Source organism: Oikopleura dioica, chromosome 2 (genome assembly GCF_907165135.1).
Source record: "Oikopleura dioica chromosome 2, OKI2018_I68_1.0, whole genome shotgun sequence".
NCBI classification, from domain to species: domain Eukaryota; kingdom Metazoa; phylum Chordata; class Appendicularia; order Copelata; family Oikopleuridae; genus Oikopleura; species Oikopleura dioica.
In genome coordinates, this window is record NC_137292.1 from 13,312,355 (window position 1) to 13,335,546 (window position 23,192).

Below are 23,192 nucleotides of genomic sequence, written 5' to 3' on the forward strand. Positions count from 1 at the left end.
AAGGAGAGAAAATATAATTGTTGAAAATAGATTATATTTATTATAAAAATAGAGATTATACAGGTGAAATAAAGGAATTAGTAATCAAGAGAACACATGAGCGCAGTAGCGCGTCGAATCCAATGATTTTCGTCCTTGTCGGTCGGCAGCTCGACTGGCATGACGAAGTTGGTGGAGTGACCAGTCGTCGAAAGAGTACCAGCTCGAGTGATGGTCTTGTAGATCGGACAGGTGTAGATTCCAGATTCTTTCTTTTTGCGATTTGGAACTGGGATCAAATGCATCGCAGCCATATCGGTGTAGAGCTCCTTTGGACGCGATTCAGCAAGCTAAAACGATTGATTAAAACCGCTCTTGCAAATCTAAATCTTACAATCTGTTTGTCTACATCCCAAATAGCCGCTTCCAAGAACAAGCCTCTGATGTAACATCCATCATCTGGCGCCTTCTGAACACGCTCCCATTCATCAAGCGGACCGGGAAGGACAGCAAAGTCGAATCCAATCGTATGAATAGATACTTGCACTTTTCGTGCAAAGTTCTGAAGAGTACCAGTGATGAAAGCTTGTGGGAAGAAGAATCCGGAGATCCAGAAGACAGCTGGGGTACCGTTGTCGACCCAATTTTGGATAAACTGGCATCGCTCAACAAGATCTTTTACCCATGCACCGAGGGGCTTGAGGGATGGATACGCGCATTTTGACCAGTTCGCTGGGACTTGATTGTCGAAGAGAGAGTTGAACATCTTTTCAAGTGCATCAGACATAACAACGAGACCTAAAATAAATTATCAATAGAATAAGATGTTAGTTATGAGCTTCAAGTAATTGAGATTTTACATTTGGTATTCTGTTTTCATGCTTATTTTTTTATAATTGGTGGTGGGATTTGTACCGAGCATGGTTTATCCGGAGCGATGACACCCCCAGAAGGGGAACACTGCCCAGAACAGGAATATGCCCGGCTGGCGGCGACCGTGCTTCCGAAGAAGCAGGGAGTCGCCACACGTTAATTCTCGAGACTGCGACCTTGACATCACATGTGGTCTTAGATTTGACCGACGCCAAATTGCCGCTCGGGCAGACTCAACGAACAGTTCAAGCTCGTCGAGGGCACACCCTCGCCTCGAAAGCTTATTGGCCAAAAATAATTAGAAATAGTTCAAGAACATATGCCGATTATGGTTTCTAGCGTTTTACTAATTTATCATAGCTTTTACTTTTTAGGCCGACATTAAATTTAAAGACGCACGCTGTTCTCACAATAAAGCTAGAAATTTACCTTTGATAGCCATTTGCATCTGGCTGAGCGAGCTCTTCATGACATTCAGCAATTTATTGAATCTTTCTGCTTCTTGTTGCAGAACAGTATTCATGGATTCTTCATACATGACTGGGTACTTATTCATGATTCCTTCCAAGTCGAATACAGGTGGTAACTGGCCTTGAATCTCCGTTGCAAGCTTGGAAACCACGTCTTCTCGTGAAATACCACCAGAAGCGGATCGCGGCTGGAGGGCGAGAAGAGTGTTGAGGAGGAACATAGTCTGATTGTTGGCGTAAGCGATATCAGCGTTATCGTGAAGGCCGAAAACATCTGGCTTGTCGTTGATCGGCAAAGTTCTGTAGTAATTCATGTAGTCGGCGAACTCGGACTCGGCTGGATCGATTTGAACGAAGATTTCGGACGGATCGAAAATGTAGCCTGTCTCGAGAACGGCGGGCTTGTAGAATTCACCAAGGATGGACATCATGCATCGTCGATCCCAATCGTCAGTAACACGACCTAAACAAGAATGTTATGTGTTGAAAGAATTGTGGTTTCTTACCTCCGTAGTTGATGTGACCGGCTGTGTAAGTCAAAACCTTGTAAGGCACTTCTGGCTCGTATTCATCCAAGAACATTCGCAACTGCGACTGACAGATTCGAAGATCTCCATCCGTAAATTCGTACGGAATGTTGAAACCGAGGGAGCCATACTTTCTGCGCTCAAGGAGAACACCGTGCACCATGCAAAGAGAGAAGAGGAGAGTCTTGAAGATATTTGGCGTCTTGCACGCTTCGAGGAAGTCATCATCGACAACCATGGTCGTGTACGCCTTGAGCAGATTGGCTTTGATTCCACGAGGAGGCTCCATCGTCATTTTAGAGCCATTCTGCAGGACAGAGACCGGGAACTTGTTCGAAGGCATCGAAGTCAGCCAAATTCGGAAATCGCGATGAACAAATTCAGGGGAGATGTTTTCAATCAGTCGTTCCAAGCTAGGCATCCAAGATGGCGCCAAGTGACAGTTCTGGAAGAATACCCACTGTCCTCGTTCCATCGCTGATTTCATCAAAGCTTCGGCGATCGGGCCCTGACCTTGGCCGAGCGAGATCGAATTCATTTTCTTGGTGAATTTCTTTGCCTCTGCGAATTTGTGCAAATCAGCAGCAGGATCTGTACCGGACGAGAGGACGAAAATAAGAGCCGATGTTGGGGAGGATTCTGCGAATACCTCAGCCAAATCAGTGCTCTGCGGCTCGATGAATCGTTGGCCAAGATTAGCTGCGACGTAGTCTTGAACTGCGTTCGTAATTTTGTCCGACCGAAGCATTCTCAACACGATCATTTTCGCGAGGCCATCGTTGAGTTCTTCTTTGACGGGCATGTCCATTTTGTGCGGGTTCGGGTTTTCATAAATTTGACGCCAGACGTCTTCTTTCTCAATAAACTCTTGCGGGAATCCTTTGAATCGATCAATCGAGTATTCCATTTGAAGAAGCTCCATCCATGATTTGTCTGGAACCCATTCGGGCTTTTTCAACTCCGATTCGGGCAACGCAGCTGAGCCTGCAAGAAGATATCGGAATTCCATAGGATTGATGACTGCATCGTTGAGTTGAATGCGAATGCAGACGAGGAAGGCAAACATGAGCTTGTGTCTTTCGAAGAGGGATCGACAGACGTTGCAATAGAGCGAGAATGTCATGAACGAGTTGATATTTGCAATTCGCTCGTCGATGTCGTCTGATCGCTCGGCGTTGGCGATCGCGTTGACGAAGATGTTAACGTACCAATCAAGCGAGTATTGGTACATCGGATCGACGTTGGACAAATCGGAGACGCAGAAGAATAAGATCTGCGATCGGACAGCGACGGGGATGTATTTCATTCGAGTTTCGTCGATTTCCTTCTCCGTGATTTCTGCCGCAGCGACCTTGGCCTTGATTTCTTTAGATTTGGCGTTCGAGGCTTCTAGCGCTTGGATGAGATCCACATCGTCGACTGGGTTTCCTTGCGAGTCGGAAAGACGTTGGAGAATTTCGTCCTCGATCGACTTAAGTTCTTGCTTCATATTCGCATTTTGCACGATGAGCTGGTTCTTGGCTTCTTCCAAATCCGGTCGTTCTTCTGCCACAACGCGGCCGAGCAGCTGATCTTCCAGTCCAGACGGAGCAAGAGTAAAGTTAATGACGGTGACCTTTGTGGAAATTTCGGGCGTGTAGTGAGGATTGGGGAGCTTGGAGGTGAGGTAAAGCTTGAAATCGTCGTGGTAGGGAATCACAGCATCTCCCAATTTGATCGCGTTCCATCCCTGCTGCTTGAAAATCTGCTTCAGTAGAATCGGCTCCAGCGCAGGATCGAGTTCTTCTTGCACATTCTCTAAGAGAACGGGCTTTCCGAAACGCACGGCGTTTTCGAGGGAGCGGAGAAAGTCCTTGTCGGTGAGTTTTAGCACGTCGAGTTGGTTCTTTTTCTCCAGTTGCTTGATCCATTTGTTGGCTTGGCCCTAACGAAGAGTTGAAATATTGGATTCACTTTTCAGTGTCTATATTATTTCGTTTTTAGTGAAAAACTTGTCTGGTTTTTTCTTTATAAAGAAAATTATTGACGAGAAATTCTGAGTTCGCAAATTTACTACTCCTTTCCTGAGGGTCGATGAATAGCGGCCATCGCTTTGTATACTGCGCAACAATGGCATTTGCCGTCGACAAAGAGTCCCTCGGCAAACCGTAGATCTGCCAGTTGCGGATTTTCACTGGGTCGCCATAAGCAGCGACGAGATCGGGTTGATCCGTGCGGGGCACTCCCCGCTTGTCGATGAATTCAGTCCATTCTTTGACGAGATCAGCTCGGAATTCACCCGTGAAGGGGCCAAGATAGGCGATTGTTCCGGCAGAAACGAGGACATCTCCAGCCAAATGATCAAGTTGATGATTCAATCTGAAGAGGAAATGTTTAGCTCCCTATTTTAAAATGAGGAAAAACAGTAGCCTCTGGACGAAATGTGTCACTGGCCAGATACAGCCGGAGTCCAAAATAAGGGACTTTTTTTGGTCCCGAATTTTCGAAAAAAAGTCCCTTAAATTGGTTCAATTTAACATAGAAAACATACAAATCGGGGCGCAGATTTTAGGCATTTCGAGCCAAAAAGTCCCTTATCTTGGTGTCCCTTATTTTGGACTCCGGCTGTAGGTGTGACAATAAGGTCACAAGACAGTTAAGGTCATTTCTATATAAGTGGGACAAAATATCCATCAGGCGCAAAAAGCGTGATCTTAGGGAAGCGAATTCTAGTTTTTACGGTTCGAACCGGCTCGAAACGGATTTTCGTATTTCAACGAAAAAGTTCATTGAACGCAAATATGAAAATGTAACATAAGATACAGGTAGAATGACCTCTGAACAAAGTCGAAGAAGGAATTTAAAAATATTTGAACGGCTTTCAAAATGGAAAATTCCCAAAGTTCAACAGTGATTCTTTCTTTTCTGTACATTTTTGGAATCTTAAGAGATTTGGAGTAGATAAAAAGAAAATATTTTTATGATTTTTAGAAACGAAAATCGATTTGTTTTGACAAAATGCTCGATTATAAGAAAAATAATTAATAAGGAAAGCTTTGAAATATAATTTTAAAAGATAAAAAACCGAAAGTATTAAATTTGCTAATAGAAATATGAAAAAAAAAATTCAGTATAGAAAATTTCACTTCTCAAAAACATTCTTGAATTTTCCATCGACTGGGTATTTTCCATTGAAACCAGTTGGGACTAGTCTCGTTGAGACGGGCCAATGAGCGTTCGAGTTGAGCGCGAACTACCAGACCGGCGCTAAACGCGCATTTACCAGACCAAAAAATTACCAGATCGACTCTGGTCCTCAGTTGAAGCAGTTCATAAATAAACGCACGAAGACCTTATCCTCATCCGCAGAAGAAAAAAATCAGATCGTGGGAAAAACCCTCACTCGACAACCTACTGCAGTCATAAAACAACTGTAAACCACAAAACAAAAATAACACCAAGAATATCTTCAGAAGGCAACAAAGTTCGCAAAGTTCGAAAATTCGAATAGAGACAAAAGAGAAAGAAGCAAAAGAGAACTTCGAAAAAATGTGCAAGATTTCGAACAAGATGATCAAGCTCTCGAAAATGTCCAAAACCGACGTTCAAGTGTTTTTGACGAATCGACGATTCGAGGAACATTTGGTGAGTTCTGGTTGTTTTTTTAGACCGAGCGGGTGGGTTTTATCGAAATTTACTGAAGCGAATCTTTGCCGATGAAAATAGAATTGAGGCAAATATGAAAATTTTTCGTCATTTTTGCTGAAAAATCTGGCTTATCGCCAATGTAAAGTGTGAACGAGAGTTTTTATACCGGTATTGTTCAAATTTACTGTAAAAAAGCTTTTATTTCTAATTCGCAAAATTCTTAATTGACCGGAATGTTGAGCTCATCAAAAGTCAACCGAGATGAACCCATCTTTTTTGTTGATAAAGCGCTATGTCTAAGTAATAAATCATTATTGCCCCCTTCTGTTTCTTGAATAATTTTACGAATTTCCATATTTAGGAAGTATTTCGAAATTGCAACGGATCGACGCTTCTGAAGCTCCCGCGAAAGTTCATCATCGACAAGTGCGGCGTTGCTGATGGAATTCGCCTCTACAACATTTTGCAAACGCACCAGAAAAATGAACAGCTGCGGAAAGCGGCTAGAAAGCGGTCAGAGTCCTACAGGCCTTACAATAATGAAGATCCGATGAGCTCTTCCGACGAGTCTTCGGATGAGTTCGAACCGATGGAGTTGGTTGAAGCGTGTGAAGAGGTGGAGAGCTCTTTTGAAAAACCAAAGTATCAACTTCCTGGAGTGAAATTGAAGGTGGATGTGATACGAACCCGACTGGCTCGGTTAACAGGAGCTACTGAGACGGAAATTGGTCGCATCGTCGAGGAAAAGGTCAACCCGGAAGGAGAAACCGTGAAAGTCATCCTCACTGACGAATATCTTCAAAAAGATCACGAAAATGTCGAAAATCGAATTTTCAAGTTTTAATGAAAAAATATCTACACTGTGTCATATTTTCCAACTTCTGTAGCCTTATATTCTTTACCCCACAACAAAAAAGAGACAATTCTTTATTTCTTTCGGTTGTAAATATACTATTGCGCTTATAGAAAACATTAGCTTTCTCGGCATTTTGAAAAGATCAATCTCTTGACTGGAAGATTCGAGCTTGGGAGAAACATGTTCTAGACAAGTCTCGGAGAGACTTGACAAAAAGCTGCTATCGTGTTAACATAATTCGGAAAACAAGTTTTGGCGTGGACATCCCCACTGCCCTAAGGGTCCTCAAGAGGAATCATCTGCTTTTGATAAACTAATGAACAACAACTGTTAGTAGTGGCTTACTTTGTGATAGATTCGGCCCATCTGACCTTCTCCCCAGCCAGACCGCCGATGAGTTTATCAGCTCGGACCAATCTGTCCTGACACAATTGCGTGTTTCTCTCCAATTCTTCTTTCTTGGCAACGGTCGCATGAAGATCCGCATTGAGCTTGTTCAAACCGGCTTCGACCTCGGCCAATTTCGCCTGAGCAGATTGAAGAATTTCTTGAGCTTCAGCGAGTTCCGCTTGGGCGCCAGCGAGAGCTTGTCGCTTTGGCTCGACGGCTTTGGCGACGTGGTGGTACTTGTCCATGGCTCTGACCCACATACAAATCGAGGTACAGGCTTTTGAGGCTTTCGCGATTGCAGCGGGCTGGAAGTCTTCAGATTCGATGTACGGGGCGATTTTCGTAATGACATGTTCGGGAATGTTGTCCTTGTCGTATTTGAAAAGAGATTCCAAGAACTTTGGAGGAGCTTGAAGCAGGGCTTTGCCAGGTTCCCAGTAGTCCGCAACCTTTTTACCAGGCTGCTCTCCCGCCACCATTTTAGGCTTGATCTCGAACATAATACAGACGGCTTCGATGACCATTCGCACACCAGGTGGTGGACGCTGCATGGCTCGGACTTCGACGACATCAGATGTATTGAGAGACTAAAAATAATTTTCATAAAGAGGTTTTCAAAGTTGAAATAGCAGTTCGTGGGAATCATGGAAGACTTACTTTTAGCGATTTAGTGGCGGCTTCAAGAGCTGGCAAAGCTTCATCCAAATCTCTTTGGGCGTCTTCTGCAATTCTCGAAGCTCTTTCAGCGGCAACTGCCGACTCTTGTTCTTGCACAGCAACAGTTGCTTTTGTCTCGTTTGCAATGATTGTATCTTTTCTATCTGCACCATCGTCTCAGCCGTCTTTTCCTGAGCAATTTTCAACTCGGGTTGCATTTCTTCGAGCTCGACTTGCATAACTGCGACGTCCTCGGCGGTTTTGAGGAGTTTGTCGAGACCGACCTTCATTCGATCACGCTGAGTTCGGACCTCATCGATCTTGATTCCGTAGAGTTTGTTGAAAAGGGCGAGAAGATCTAGATATGCTGTTGGTGTGACGTAGTTATGACGCTGCAGCTCAGCCTTGAATCTTTCAGAAGCTACGGCGACGGATTGATGCATCTGCATGCAAACGTCGATGATTCCTTTGAGCACATCTTCTGTAACAGGAGTGTCAGCGATGAAAGTGTTTGCGACCGACCGCAAGGCTTCATCGGGCCACTCGGTGAACCAATCGATAGTACAGCACGTGATCAATGAAGGGAACTGTCGAAGACGCGCTCGGAAGATGTCACCAATTGGAGACATGCATACGACTGTATGCAAATTAGCCTTGACCCGACGTGTGTAGACGCTGAACATGTTCGATTTTGTAGGGACAAGACCGAGACTAGCGCATTCTGATTTCATTGCATTGTAAATTTTATCTAGCTCATCTTGGGCATAGATGTTGGGAACATCACCAGAGTTGAGAATACCGTTGATGTCTTCTAAGAATGACTCGTCTTTGATTTGAGTATCTGAGAAGAGGAAGACTGTAGCCTTTTGTTGAAGACCTGCTTGCATCATTACTTTTTTGATGTCTTCTCGCCATTCGTTGACGCCATAATTTTTAGCGAGCTGAATCTGGAAGCACTCGTAGTCAGACAAGTGTGCCGCGAGACGAGTGAGTGATTGTCGACCAGAACCACCGAGACCGAGGAGAAGAGCGTTTCCAAGTGGCTGTCGAATGATTCGACTGATTCTTGAGACGTGTTGAGCAGCATCCATGAAAAGAACAAGTTTCATTTGCGCTTGGGAAACTTCATTGTAGTCTTCCAAACTCTCTGTCATTACGTTGATCATTTTCTTGTGATCTTTGACAAATTGATAAGCTCCGTTGTTGCTCACGAAATCTGCGAAGATGACAGGCTTATGAGGAGCAACTTCATTGAAATCGAGGCCAAACGAGTCATTGATCTTTCCCTTGAGCTGGTCTTCGAACCAAGTTCGATCCTCGTTGTTGATAAGACGATCAGAGAAGACTCGGCAAGCTTCGTGGAACCAAAGCTTTGTGAGAACTTGCACATCCTCGATTTCTTTAGGAGCATGCATAAGCATACCTTGGAATACCTTAGCTAGATCTCGAAGATTGAAAGTGTAGTGGGACTTTGCTGGCGTGGGCAAGAGTGACTTGCAGACTGTTCCATAAACATCAATTGTACTATTGACAAGAGGATCTTTGAATTCAAGAAGGCTTTCTGGAAGCCAAGAGTCGAGAATTTTACCGAAAATACGGGCCTTTGATTTGTCACCCATTTCTGTAAATGCAAGTTGGTTAAAATGACGAAGAAGTCGAGCGGTGACTGGATTACGTCCACCTCCAGGGGGACCCATAGCACAGACGAATCCAATGTCGACAAGATTTCGGAAAGAGCCAATGGCTTTTCGATCGTACCAACCCTTGTAGTCCATCCATTGTCGAATAATTTCAATGGGCGGTTGAGCACCATATTCTTCAAGCGCTGGCATATTAAAGTCATCGATGAAAAAGACGGCATATTTAGAAATCGGTGGGCCAAAGATACCCTTTCGTCGCTTGTCAAGCTTGCTATCTATAAGATCTTGAGTTTGATTTGCGGAAGTCTTTGCGGAGAAGACCACGACGTTTGGAATGAATTTGTCAGACATGCCGGTCAGAAGCTTATCAGAAATGACGACGGATTTACCAGTACCGGTGGGACCAACTGCGAGAACTTGTTTGTTGCAGTTAACAAGTTGACCGAGAATGATTGATTGACGAATTGTGTCGATAGTTGGGACCAAGATTTCTGTAAAGTTTGCGCCTTCAGGAACAGTGTATTCGTCGACCTTAGTGAGCCATGAAACCCACTCTGGTGTGAAGTCATCTTCTTCATCGTCATCCTTGTCTAAGCCAAGAGAGTCGTCAGCGAGAACAAAGTCGTAAATCTCCCCATCTTCGGGGAATTGGAATTTCGCGCCTTTCTCAGCCATGAGTTTTCGGAGGAACTCATCAAACTTCGATCTTCCTTCAGAATCAGTGGTTCCACCAATTGACCAAATGAGTGAAAATATGAACCAAGGCTCAGCAAGAAGATCGAGCCGTTTTCTCGCAACAGGTGAGATTCGCTTCATGCTCGTAGAACTTCGAACAGCTGATGTTGTGGATCTTCTCACGGAAACTCGCTTTCCGCCTTCAACGCCCATAGCTGGCATACCAGTTTCTTTTGGTCGCAGTGGCTCAACAAAAGTATCGAGCAAATTAAGAAGAGAAAATACCAAGTTTCCATTGACACTGGTCACGATTTCTTTCAGATTGCGTCTGACAAAATCGATACTTGGCTCCATGTATGTATCAAACAGATCCTTCAAGCATGCTCGATCGACTCCAGGCGGAAGTTGACTAATCCAGCAGTCTACAAATGGCTCGAGTCCGATTCCACCGGGCTCGAGGTAAACCATACCACACCGTGATACAGTAGCAGGAGAAGCCACAGCCAAATCAGCGACTTCGAACATCATCGTCATATGTGGAGTCAGTTTGATAATTTCACCAGAGGAAAGACAAAGTTTTTTGTTATCATCAAGCACAGTATTCATGTTTTCAATCCAAACAGCGTCGACTGGACCATCGAACATGTACCATCTTTTGTCACTGTTAGTTGCGCCGCAGCCCTGGCGAATAAGAGTTGACAAAATACCGTCGGTCCATTCGTGAGTCATCGGATCGAACTCACCATAGAGCTGACCCATTGTAATTGACTTGGGATTCAAACAATCAATGTGTACTTCTTCGTAGACACCACCTGAGATGGAGTCTTCTCCTTTGAGTGACGTAAGCGCTTTTGCAAGCACTTGTGAGCATTTTGTCTTTCCAGAAATAGTGGGACCAACCAACATAAGACCGTGTCTAACAACAGTCGTTTCGTAAAGCTGAATGCATTTGTTGACGAAGCCTTCAACTGGTTTGATCTTGTCCTCGTAACAAGCGTTTTGAATAGCTTCAAGAAGTGAGCCGTAGTCGACTTCTTCCTCCTTGATTCCAGGGAACAAATCGCTGACAATACCGCGGAAGAGCTTCAAATCATCGAGCAAGAATTTTGGAACGTTAACATCCCGAATAGCTCGGAGACAGATCAACTCTTCGTTCATCTCTGGGTGTTCTCGTTTCAAGTTACCAGCAGCGGAAATGACCGTTTTGACGGCTCTCATACCGAAATCGTAGTGATCTTGGGACGATAGCTGTTCGGAAGAAAGCTTGAAAGTAGCGGTGATCTTGTGTGCAAGAACCTTCGCTTCATCGAAACCGAAAGAGTACAGAGAAATCTCAGCAATCATTGTGTAGTTCGGCACCATCATGGCGACTGGACGGAAGAGAGCCTTGAGATTATCGGGAAGCTCGGTACGACCAGCATAACCAGGGTTCATAGTAATGAAAACGGCGCAAGAGTTGATCAATCGGATTTCCACACCTTCGAAGATGAATGTCTCAGCATTAGCGATCTGAGCCTTTTGGATCGTCATAACCTGTTGGGCGACGACAGACAACACTTCAATGTCGATACGGTTAAACTCATCAAAACAGGCCCAGGCACCAGTAGAAGCAAGACCCTTCAAGAATTTACCCATGGCCATGAAATCGAGCTGATCGGAACAGTTGAAGACAACACACTGGACAGCGAGCGCTTTTCCAAGATCCTTGGTTGTTTCGGTCTTTCCAGTACCAGCGGGCCCAGCAGGAGCGCCACCAAATTTAAGATGGAGAGCACCAGTAAGTGTGAGGTAGCATCGATCAGTAAGAGGAGTGATGACAAGACGGCCAGAATTACCAAGATATTCATAGCCGTATGGAAACTCGGCATTCACAGCTCTGATGAAGAGTCCTCCATCGTACCAGTAGTAACGAAGCTGTGAGATCCACTCGAAATCATTAACAGATGCGATATTTTGTTCGTTCAATTCCAGTGTGACATCTCGAGCGTGCACCTCAATGACGATGAGAGCTGAGAGAATCATTCGCTCAAGCCCGGTAAGTTTTCCTCTGACTAGATGAACGAGTCCGGAAAGTGCTCCGTTGTACACTTCACAGAAATCGGACAGTGTTCCAGTTTTGATAGCGTTTTCAACGTCTTGAGCCCAGTAGGTTTGACATCCGGCAATGACAACTTGGCCAGGCCATTTGAGAACCCACTCGTTTCGATCCATTTGTGGATAAGCTTCAACAGCGATTCGGAGGAATTCACGGACAGAAGCGCCCATGACACGCTCCACTTCTGTGAGCCAATCTTCGACATTTCCTCGGGGATAGATTTCTTCAGAGAAAGCAACAGTTTCGCCTTCAGCAGATGTCATTTCAGTCATTCGCAAGTCGTCACCGAATGTGATACGAGCAATGTTTTCGAAACACTTTCGCAAGTGAGGTTGAACAGCCGTTGGATCTTTTGTCTGTGAGAGAATTTCCAAAAGCTCGTCGTCTGAGAGGAAGAAAAAGCGAGGAAAGCCCATTCGCTTTGTCTCGAGATATTCTGAGAGACCCTTTTGTACTTGCTCGAGGAGCATGTTGCATTCTTTGAGCTTGTCGCAAAGACGCTGATCAGCACAGATTTCGATGACTTTTGGATTGTCAAACGCATTCTTCATGATTTTACGCCATGCTCGGTCCATAGTCTGATATCGCTTTGCTTCAACGGGAAGTTGTCGATTAATGTCGTCAGATGAGAAGATTGGCTCCAAATATAGCCATGATCGCTGGCAGGTCAGCCACTCGTCGAGCACATCCTGGGTTGTTCGGAGTGTGAGTTCCCATTTTTGGATTCTTTCTTCAAATGGCTTCTTGAAAGGAGAAAAATTCATCGACTGGGTCATGACTTAATTAAAAGATATTAATTTCGAGCACGAGGTAGAGTCTAGTAAACGAACCAGATTAAACCAGTTTATTTTGTGGAGTCATCTGCTCTTGAGTTCAATGTTAGAATTTAGCCATTGAAAACAAGGAAGACTATCGAATTAAAAAAAATATTTAAACTTACCGATATGATCATCGAGTAGCTGTGAAGCTTCATCTGGTGATTTGATGATGTAAGTACCAGTATCTTTGTAATCGAGGACTTCGAAGAGAATCGGTCTCCATTGCTCCTCCATTTTATCGAGTGCCGTTTCAATAGCGTATTCCTTAGCAGCCACTTCTGATACCTTGTTGATTTGCTCAGTATATGTATCGAGCTTCATATCCAAGCACTTCTGGAAAGTGAGTTCTTTCTTCAGAGAGATCTTGAAGCCGAGCTCTTCTGAAAGCTGCTCCCAATGACGGATTCGCATACCCTGGTTTCTCAGACCTTGAATAAGGGGGACGTAAGGCTTGAACGCCTCGACGGACTGTTTGAAATTCGAAGCAACATTCAAAACAGCCGGAACATCCTTGAAAGATTTCTGAGCTTTGTGGAAAGTTCTAAAACATTCATCGACTTGTTTCTCGAGCAATTCAGGGTCAATTCCAGACAAGCTGTCATTAAACCAAGTATCGGACCATCGCGACCAGTCAGAACCGGCAGACCACAAGTCTTTGAAAGGTTGAAATTGGCGCTGCAATTTTTGAATCTTTGAGTAGTCGGTGACAGGCATTTCGAAAAGACGTTCTCGCGCATTGTACTTGTTTGCAGATTCTTGACATTCGTTAAGAGACTTGACAGTTCTTCGGACTTCGTTGGCAACTTCGTTAGCTTTTGCTGGATCAGTGTAGGCAGAGAAACCGGCAACAGCCATCTGCATGCTCTCAAGTTTCTCGTGAAACTCGCCGGTATCTTTCATCTGAATCTTCTTCAGGTCTTGCTCGATCACGTCCAAAGTGCCATAGGTTGCCTCCAACAGTTTTTCTAATTTACCCGGGAAGAACACAGCTTCCCATCGAACATTAAAGTCGTCTTGTGACAGCGGATAGTAGAATTCTTCAATCAGATCGTAATCATTGACAGCATCTTGTACTTCAAGTGTGAGCTCTTCCAACTGAGCGGGTACGGTTTCCATGTATTCTCGCATATCGGCCAGATCTTCAATCGTCATAGGTTTTTCACCAAGTCTGCGCTGGATGTTCTTGCACAGGTTACAAGCTTCGTCTCCTTGGGTTCGAAGCTTCTGAACAAGCAGCTCCAAAATTGCATCTCCAAGCTGTTTATGTTTCTTAGCGATATTTTGACGAACACTTTCGACAACAACGAAATAAGGTCCAATAACCAGGTTCGACGGAAGCTCAGCAAGTACTTTTTTCGACAACGCGAATTGCTCATCAACTGCAGCTTTAATATCTTTGGCACTCATCTCATCGAGATTCAACGTTTGGAGATACTCTGGAATCTTCAAATTGAAAAACTCCAGGAACTGGTTGAATTCTTTGGCGTAAGCCTTGAGCATATCGAGAGACTCGCCAAGTTTTTCGGTGATCACTTCGCGCATTTTGATAATGTGTGGTTCGTTCTTTCCAACGCTCTCTAGCAAGGAGTTTCCTTTCCAAAATATTTTGTCGACGACGCCTCGCTCAATATGTGGAACAGCTTGAGTTCCGTTGATCGCTTGATCGAAGATTTTGATGATTGTTTCGATGACATCATCGTATGGTACTTTGTAGCTGACTTCTTCTTTTCCAAGTTGGAGTTCCATCAGCAGGAATGGAGCACGCTCAGGAACAAAGTTGGAAATCTTCAGCTCAGGACCCCATTCGAAATCTTGGGGGATATTTTGGATAGGGTCGCAGCAGTCTGTGATCATTTCGACAAAGTTCGTACAGGACCCTTCGACAAGGTAGCGAAGAGCGTCTTGCATGTTAAATCGAATCACATTTAGTAGCAGGAACATTTTCGATTGAGAGTAAGTGTGGTAGTTATTCTCTTTGAGATTGAACCAGCCCTTGCCCATGTACTGAAGAGCACCACGGACGCCACCTTTAATCGCTGATACCCACGGGTCACCAAGATAGAGAGTCGTCGTCGTACAAGAGCTCATTTGGCTCTGCTCGAATTCGTTGATTCTTAGCGGCTTTCCAGTGTTCGTGTTGAAGAGCTGCATGTCGATGACTTTGTTACACTCTTCTCTCACGCGTCCGAGGGCATCAATGACTTCCGCACGAGTCAACAAAGATGAGAAGTTGAATTCGTTCTTCGCTTTTTGGAAAAAATATTGCGGCTTTTTCGGAGGGTTCTTTTTCGCTTCAGCAAGTTTTTGCTGATATCTCCAGTGGAGAGCCTCGAACAAGGCAGGGTTGGAATCTGATTCTGCCTGGTACATGATTGAGTTTTCCGCCCGCTGCATGTTGATCTCAACTTCAAATGCAATCTCGTCGGCATATTCTTCCTCGACGTTGCGATGAACAACCTTAATCATTTGATCGTCGAGAATTGGTGCACGTTCTCGTGGCATCGAATCGATGTAGAGCTGCTGTTGGAGCAGTAGCTCAGTTTTCTCTCGAGCGTGATAGGCTTCTACGAGGCGATTGACGAAGTGCATTGGATTCTCTGCGTGGAAGAGGACCAAGATTCTAAGAAAAATGTGAGTACGATTGCCGATAAATGGGGGATTAGTACCTTGGTAGTTCAACTTGACCAACTTCACCGTTTTCTTCGATCGCCACTCTCCAGTCGCCGCTATTTCCCGGAGAGGCCGAACCCTCAACTAGTTCTAGCGCAGCCCCATCGCGCCAGCCGAGTTCTTCGATGTAGACACGGCAGGGTAGGGGGCGCAGCTCGTTCCACTCCTCAGGAGTTCTCTCATCCCAGTCGTTATTGTCGAATACTTCAAGCGGTAAGCAAAACTTTTCCAATGCTTCAGGATCAGGATATATTTTTTCGAGGTTTATATTGCTAAAAATTGTTCTAGAACAGCTCTTGTTTACTTTTTTGAAGTCAAGGAAGATATTTCGATTACTTTAGGGAGTTATGCAGAGTTAATCCATTTGGATTAAGTCGACATTTGGATTAACTCTGTACTTGGATTAACTCTGGATTTGGATTAACTCAAGCCCTATCAGGGACTTACTGTTTTTCTAGTAATGAGTTAAGTTTTCCTTCTTCAATAGTACCACGACAGTCTCTGTACTGTCTCTTCCGTCTTTCTATAGCCAGTTTTCGCGGCTCCTGCCCAGGTGGAATGTACCAGGGCGTCTGTACTTTTGGCAGCGAAGATTGCTCTGCAAATTGTGACGGAATCGTTCGGCGAGTGTCTCGCCCGTGGCTTTTCATTTCAGGAATATTATCGACCTTCGGGGTCTCTCCCTCAGTGGATGATGCCCACTAAATACCTTCTAAGGCCTCTTTTCTTCAAGAAATAAATACCTGTAGGGATTGGTTGAATTCTGGGCATTTTGAGTTATCCACAGTCGGAGCGTTTTCGTTGAGTACGTCGGAGAAGTATCCCTTCTGCTTCGGCTCAAAGCCACTCATCGTTTTTGGACGTTCCACGGGTTCCCCCTCTTCAAAGGAATTCGTGGGTGCGTCCTGCAGTCTGAAAACGGGACAACTGATCTTACCAAAAATAATTGTCTTATCTTGGCGACGCTCTAGAAACTTTTCATTTTTTGAAAAATGTGATTCAAAAAAAGATAAAAACAAGCGCGTTCAAGCAAAAAATCGATAAATACGTATTTACGAAAGCAACAACACAACAACATCACATAAAATTTTCAGTACAGTTAAACATCCTCAATTTCTCTGTAAACCAAATTTAAGACCCTGATGTACTCATTGCGTGCCCTGCTCTCCTTTCGATAACCATGGCAACGAGGGAAAATTGAAATCAAGGAAGAGAAACTGAGACAATAAAAATCATTAGCGCGTAGAAAATCAGTTCATTTATTGGCTCAGCTTTTAAATATTTTTTGTGTTTTTCAATATTTTATTCTTGATATTTTGTGCCGTCAAGAAGAAACAATTTTCGTGACAATTTTTGTACAGTGGAATGAGAAAATATATGATACTAAGGATCTGCCCGTATCGGTAAAGGAAACGACATTGAAGAAATGCGAATGTGATTTTAAAAGCTTTAATTTTGAAATCTACGGAAGAAAAGGTTCAAGTGAAGGCTTCGGTAACCAAAAAGATAAATCGGTCCTGGCTTTTAGAATTCAAGAAAGTAAAGTTCAGTAGAAACGTGAAAGTATTAACAGTAGAAAAGTAAGTTGGAGCAAGTGGGTGGCGGGAGTTACAGAATCAACAAGACCTATTCCACAGTTTGGATGATTGGGATGTCGTCTGGGTCGGTTTCAAGGATGTGTTTTTCATCTGTCGGCTCGGCGGGTGTATCATCCACGATGTTGTTCATTTCCTCGACGGTTCTTTTAAGCTTCATGAATTCGAACTTCTCGCGTTCGAGAGCAATCCTCTCTCGTTGAAGCCTGTTGCTTTCTTCGGAGATTTTATTCCGTTCCGTCAAGAGCCGTTCCATTCGATTGTTGTGCTCGCGCATTTCTCTGTGCCACGAGTCCATCATGCAGCCGATCTTCAGAAGAATCTTCTCAACGGCAGTTTGCGGCGCTGAAGGAGGAGTTGAGTTACGGACTGTAGCTTGAGTATCCGAAAGATGAGGAATCCCAGAGAGTGCTTTTTTAACCGGAGGCGAGAGGGTTACATCAGTCTTGGTCGAGACGAGCTTCACTTTTTTGTTTTCAGCGTTTTGATCACCTACAAGATAGTTATATATTGATTGAATTTTCTTGTTTTTTGCTTGATCTTCTATTTTTCTTTTGCTATTTTTAGGCATATTTGATACAAATGATATAACAAATCCTTCTCGTCTGTATTTATATTAAAAGTTACGTAAGAATTTATATAACTGAGTTTATAGCTTCATGTGAAGGCTTCAATGTGAAGCTTTTACCCGTCAATAGTTACATCAACGGATAATTATTTTCAGGAGGTTACGTTAATGCTACTAGCCTTTCTTTTTTGACTTTTCCTTGGTCTTCCAGGGCTGCCAAATTTTCATCTTATTATTTAAATCGCTGGTGGACATAAATACGCACATCATTCATAGGAATTTCTTTTATGCCTTCTGTTATATAAAATTTAATGCAATAATGACTGACATTGTTTTTAATTGCTGTTATATAATCATTTATATAACATTTGTAATAATAAGATGCATTCACGGATGAATTGGCAAGTTAAATTACCTATGTATTTGCTGATTTGGGCCAGGAGTTCTTCTGTACGGAGTTTTACCGCGTTGTTTCCGCCAACAACAATAGGAATGACATTCTCTGTGATGCCTTGGCCGGATTCTGAGGGAGGCTCACTTTTCGTCTCCGGAGATTCTGAAAATAAATAAGTTGAGAAAAACAAGGTTCTTCTTGTTTACCGTCATGAAGATGAGTTGGCGAGGTGTAGCTAGAATCAGGGCTCTCCATCGCTCTTTCATCACAATCTTCATTCACGAGAATTTCCTCGATGCCGATTTCGGGCTCTCTCTCCGTTTTGACGTTGGGATTTGTTGGACTCGGGCTTGCTGGATTGACGTGCATTACGTTTTCTGCAACGGCAAGATTCGGGATCAAACCGGGAACGATAGACAACCCTGCTTCGCTGATAAATTGCGAAGGACCAGTGACGACTTTTGTTGATTCTTGAAGAACTGTTGAGGAGAGGTCTTCGATTTCTTTGAATTGGTTCTGAAACATTTCATTATACTCATAGAAGGAAAAAAATGCATACCTTATAGCTGAATTTGCGAGAGTCCTTCTGCTTGGAAATGTGATAGACCTTCTTGAGATTTCGGTACTTTTGCGCGCAGAGTTGATGCGTAATCGTCACTGTTTTCAGCCACTCGCTTCTTGCATCTCCCTAAAAAATAAATGAACGGGGATAAGAAAAAGTTGCTTTCTACCTTGTTGATGATGTCGGCGACGATTCTCTTTAGAATTTCTATCAAGTCAAGCCAGTCTTCTTTGAAAAGCGTGAGATTTGGCTTTCGCTTCGCCGCTAGAAAATTTTGGAATTATTCAAGTGAAAAGTTTCAAGAGCCAGCTCCCCAAAAATAAGGGAGCGTGACCCCTTATTTTCTTTCGGAGACACCAAGACTTACTGATATCGTCGATAAACTTGCGCCTTGTTCTCTGAACGCAGAATTCGACGAGTGAGCTCTCGAGAATGCCCCCCTGGACTCTCCAAATCTCTCTGTTATAGTTCGAGTACGATCTCGAAGCGCTCTTTTCCGTTTTCACCGCGCTTTCAGCCGGCTCCTCGCTGCCTTGGCTTTGGCCCTGAGAAGATATTTGATTCATCAACGCGTTGAGCTCGACGCCGGACATCATTTTCCACCACGCAAATGAGCTACTGTTATCTTATCGCTTCGGCTCAAGTCTCACGCTCTAGTAATTATTTTTTCAATAATTAAAAAAGGATGAAGTTTCAATATTTGGTTTTTATCAATAAACAGACAGAAACTTGAGAAATTTTTAAAGCGAGACAAACAGACATGATAAAAAATCACTTATATATTAATTAAAATGGCAAGGTATCGTTGATGAGATAAATCGGCCTGTGGAAACGAACACTGTACTTTGAGGGTTTCAGCTAACGATAAACTTTCAATTACTCTTCGTTTTTCTATGCTTAATTTTAAATAATTAAATTAAAGAATGAAACTATACAAATGTGAAATCAAAATACGGAAGGAATTCTGTTTGCATCAAATATATTTTATACAGCGGATTGGTTTTCAATAATTATTAAATATTTAGTTGCGATTTGTACAAAAAAAGATCTTCATGTTTTTTTTCACTCATTTTTGGATTTAGCAGCTGTTAGAAGTTCATTTTCCCGCAGCTCGGTCGTGTTCTGGTTCTCCTCGGGCGGCTCAGTCACGATGTCGACTTTCCAGAGATCCCAGAAAGACCACATTATGTAGCCGAAACTGAGGAATGCCCAGAACCATTTAATGTGGACGGGGAAGGGCATGCTAACCGTTTCCCAGCCGAATTTGAGGCAGATGAGCATTTCTTTTCAAAGAGGTGAGAATTGAGACTTATTACCAAAAATTATGAAAATCTTTCATTATGATCCTTATTGCCAAATAAAAATTATTGCGCGTTTTCAAGTAAAGGGGAAGTTGAAATAAGTCATTCTTTGGAAAACTTTTTCTCTCTCTCTCTCCGCGATGTTGTTTGAGAGAAAAAGAGAAGCGGTCGAATCGAGCGGTCGCGGTTGCCGCCCACACAGTCCACTCGGCAGGGTGAGCGCGTTGACACTGACCCCCAGTCACAGTGCGCGCGCGTGCCCAACTTACTCCCCTCCAAGCCGCGACAGATGGCCAAAACACCAAAATTATTGATTCCAAACAAACGAAATGGGGGCCCAATGAATGAATTTCTAACATAGAATTTCTCACCCTTCCTGTGATAATAACGGCGACAGCAATCCACGCTGACTGTCCAATTTCGGCAGTAACGCCAGACAGGAAATCGTAGGCTTCACGAACTGCCACGGCTCCGGCAGCGGCGACGAACCAGAGTCGGCCGAGTACGATCGGGTGATCTGGAGGGGCCCACATGACGAATTTGAGGTAGAAAGTGTTGAGCTCGCAGATGAGCACGAAAATGATGATGACGTTTACGCTGAATGAATGATAAGTTTTATGAAATATGGTTAAAAGTAACGGAACGCAGCCTTTTCTAAGAGTTTCTTATAAAGAAAAAAGCCGTGTTCACGAAATTTCGTTACTTGTTTCGTATTCTTCGATGGTTTTCCCGTTAATTTTTCAAATTGAACTATCAAATCGTTTTTGAATCTTACCTAACCCATCTTCGTATGCTCGTATTTGGCTTCCAGGCGAAGGAAACCCAGGAATAAGGAGAAAACTGCGCGATAACTCTTCTCATCTTATTTTTGTATCCCATTTGGTTTCTGATTCCGATCCAGTTGTATTCTTTGTTCTCCAGCACCTTGAGCGCCTTGTTGCCAAGCCAGATGCCGCCGAAATTGCAAAGAAGAACGTCGAGAATCCAGTGATCCCACCAACACTCGGAGAAGTTCGGAAGTTGATGTTCTAGCGAGTATTCGAGGAATTCGAATGTGACAGAAAGAACGTTCGTCATCCAGAAATCGCGGATGATCAAAGTTTTGCAAAACCAGCCAACAGCGTGGGCCACGACGAAACCGTCCATTTTTCCTGAAAATAGGATTTTCCACAAGATAACGACTTTAGTAAAAAGAATAAAGAGAAGAAGCTTCGTGCTTTGTTTTTTCCTTCCTTTTTATATATTTCTTGCCTTTTAAATTCTTGAATGGATCGTCTGGATAGGCCTCGGGATCATAAATCTTGCAAGTGTCTCCGTACGCGGTTTCCGTGATGGTTTTGTTCAAACTCGGGTCGAGGAATTGAATTGTCTGCCGAAACATTTTCGGCGTTTGGAAGAGGAAGAACACTAGGATCAATTCGTACAAAACGCAGAAAGAAAACAAAAATCTCCAGATTATCGGGTGAGGTCGGTAGAAGGGTCCGTCTCGCGCGTATGTGACTCTGGAAAACGAAAAGGGTTAGCGAAAGAATGATGAGAGCTGGAGCGAAGCGAGGCTTTGCTCAAATGAAAAATTTTTCAAAACAGAGCGAAGCGAATCGTCAATTCGAAAGAAGAACCTGAATTCTTGAGCCGAAAAGAACATTTTGGTCCTAACAGCTTCGACTCGAAAGTAAAGGTTCTTTTTTTTTTGAAGCAAAGGTTCTCTTCGCTCCGTTTTCGAATACTTTTTATTTGAGCCAAGCTTCGCTTCGTTAGTCCTTTTACATCTTTCTTACCCGAAAGCAACAAAAACGACTGCTACAGCGTAAAGTCCTCGTTTTACGTTTGTGTTGAAATCGTCGACTTCTTTGTTCGAAAAGGCCATATATGAAAGAAAGCCGAGAAGAATGAGCAAGGAAGAGAAGGTGTGAGGTCGGAAGATGAAGGAGAAGGTGCCATCGTCTCTGACTGAATCTTCGCAAGAATGACGCCTCTTCCAGCTCATGTTGTAAAAGCGCGTCGGCGGACCCGATCCGGAGATTCCTCTTTTCAGCCGACTTTCCATTCTGATCAAATAATATATTCTAGAGATGCAGAGCGTAATTACGAAGACACAGTATTGATGAAGATATCTACAACTATGAGTTTCTCAATTCTTACTTAACCCTCTGCGTGACGATCAGAACTACCCCTATACGTGACGCGGATGCATTCAGTGCATCCGACCCATCTAGAACAATTTTTTGCTCATTTTTGCCAATTTTAGAAGAAAAACAGCCTGAATTCGCTGTTGTCAGTGTCTCAGAGACCGAAATACCCCCTTCTTCGGCGGCGAAACGGGCTCGAAGTTACGTAACATGCATCTAAATAACTGTTCTCGAGACGAAAAATAGTAAAATTAGGACATTTTTTACGTTTTAAGGTTATTATAAAATCTGTTTTCAAAATGTTACGAAGCAGATTGGACGTGCTCTTGGACGTAGATTCTTATTCTTTTTAAATTTTTGAATTCGAGCGAAATTTGAGAGAGAAATGGACAGAAAACCATGAGCGGATGCACTGAGTGCATCCGCGTCACGCATAGGGTTAATAATGATCAGTTTCGTAATGCCCCAAAAGCTTTCAAATTTATCTCTTATTTTTTCAAAAGGAAATGAATTTTTCCCACCCTAAATGAAACGAAAACCGCGATGAACCGCGGATGGCCCCGGGGTTTGAAATTTCCGAGCGGTTGAGTTTTTAGTTTCCTCTTGAAATCGGTGTTCTCAAGGAGAACTTCTCTTTGCTTTCTCAAAATCGGGTAATTAAATTAGTCTGATTGGCAAATCGTTTTTATCACCATTCAGCTGGAGCTGCAAAAGTAAAAGGCACTCACTTTGTTTCTTCGCGTTCGAGGCGACTAATACTGAGTAGCAGGCGGTTTAATTTGCCAAAAAAATAATCGGCCTAAAAAATCGATGCCTTTTTTGGAAGTGATTTCTCAAAAATGAGCTTTTCCCAATTTCCTCTCAGCTTCATTTTTCTCTCTAAAAATGGGATCTTGAAGAATTATCGAAATCTGTTCTTGAGTTTTGGAAGTGATAAGTTTATTCGACTGATAAAACTATAAAACCAGTCACGTGCTATTTCTATCCAGAAGGGGAAAAGAAACATAAAACTGGACAAGATTCACGATCAGCTGACTTCATGTAAAATAATCAATTGTGGATGATAAATTTGGAAAATGATCCACTTGGAGACATTCCAGAGCCATTGTGTTTTTCGTTCTTATGAACTTTCAAATTAAAATCTTTCGCAGAAATATCTAAAATAAAAACAATAGTAAAGTAAATTACCATGATTATCATTTCTGAGTGACGGGACAATCTCTAAATGAAAAGAATCTTTATAAGAAGTTATTACTTATAAACGATTTTGCCGTAAGTAGGATTTATTCTTCCCTCAGGCGAGTTTTCTCCAATTTGAGTAGAAAAATGCGTATTCAACTTTCATAAATCTCTTCAAAAAAGGGTA

General features: G+C 43.2%; 4 protein-coding genes across 4 annotated transcripts; 1 reads left to right on the forward strand and 3 right to left on the reverse strand.

The window, feature by feature from the left end:
• Positions 1-14: 14 nt before the first annotated feature.
• On the reverse strand, positions 15-16,192 carry LOC145699881 (dynein axonemal heavy chain 1-like). The gene is given in 12 exon segments (XM_081777130.1): positions 15-329; positions 374-777; positions 1,282-1,785; positions 1,829-3,766; positions 3,906-4,207; positions 6,678-7,309; positions 7,380-7,537; positions 7,540-12,567; positions 12,730-15,227; positions 15,274-15,549; positions 15,725-15,978; positions 16,021-16,192. Coding segments are annotated over 12 exon segments (12,354 nt in total). The 5' UTR covers positions 16,129-16,192; the 3' UTR covers positions 15-77.
• Positions 5,126-6,429, forward strand: LOC145698855 (uncharacterized). Its single transcript, XM_081776079.1, has 2 exons — positions 5,126-5,473; positions 5,838-6,429. Exons 1-2 carry the CDS (start codon positions 5,378-5,380, stop codon positions 6,318-6,320), a joined length of 579 nt encoding a protein of 192 aa, XP_081632205.1. The 5' UTR covers positions 5,126-5,377; the 3' UTR covers positions 6,321-6,429.
• A 518-nt stretch (positions 16,193-16,710) lies between the features above and the next one.
• LOC145696537 (uncharacterized) lies at positions 16,711-19,073 on the reverse strand. The gene is made up of 6 exons (XM_081773592.1): positions 18,764-19,073; positions 18,566-18,660; positions 18,394-18,522; positions 18,041-18,350; positions 17,856-17,996; positions 16,711-17,364 (listed from the first exon to the last, which is right to left on the reverse strand). The coding sequence occupies exons 1-6, from the start codon at positions 18,990-18,992 to the stop codon at positions 16,904-16,906; spliced, it is 1,365 nt and encodes a 454-aa protein (XP_081629718.1). The 5' UTR covers positions 18,993-19,073; the 3' UTR covers positions 16,711-16,903.
• A 90-nt stretch (positions 19,074-19,163) lies between these two features.
• On the reverse strand, positions 19,164-21,759 carry LOC145696538 (phosphatidylserine synthase 2-like). Its single transcript, XM_081773593.1, has 5 exons — positions 21,476-21,759; positions 20,949-21,199; positions 20,473-20,848; positions 20,076-20,294; positions 19,164-19,681 (listed from the first exon to the last, which is right to left on the reverse strand). The coding sequence occupies exons 1-5, from the start codon at positions 21,742-21,744 to the stop codon at positions 19,459-19,461; spliced, it is 1,338 nt and encodes a 445-aa protein (XP_081629719.1). The 5' UTR covers positions 21,745-21,759; the 3' UTR covers positions 19,164-19,458.
• Between the last annotated feature and the right edge of the window lie 1,433 nt (positions 21,760-23,192).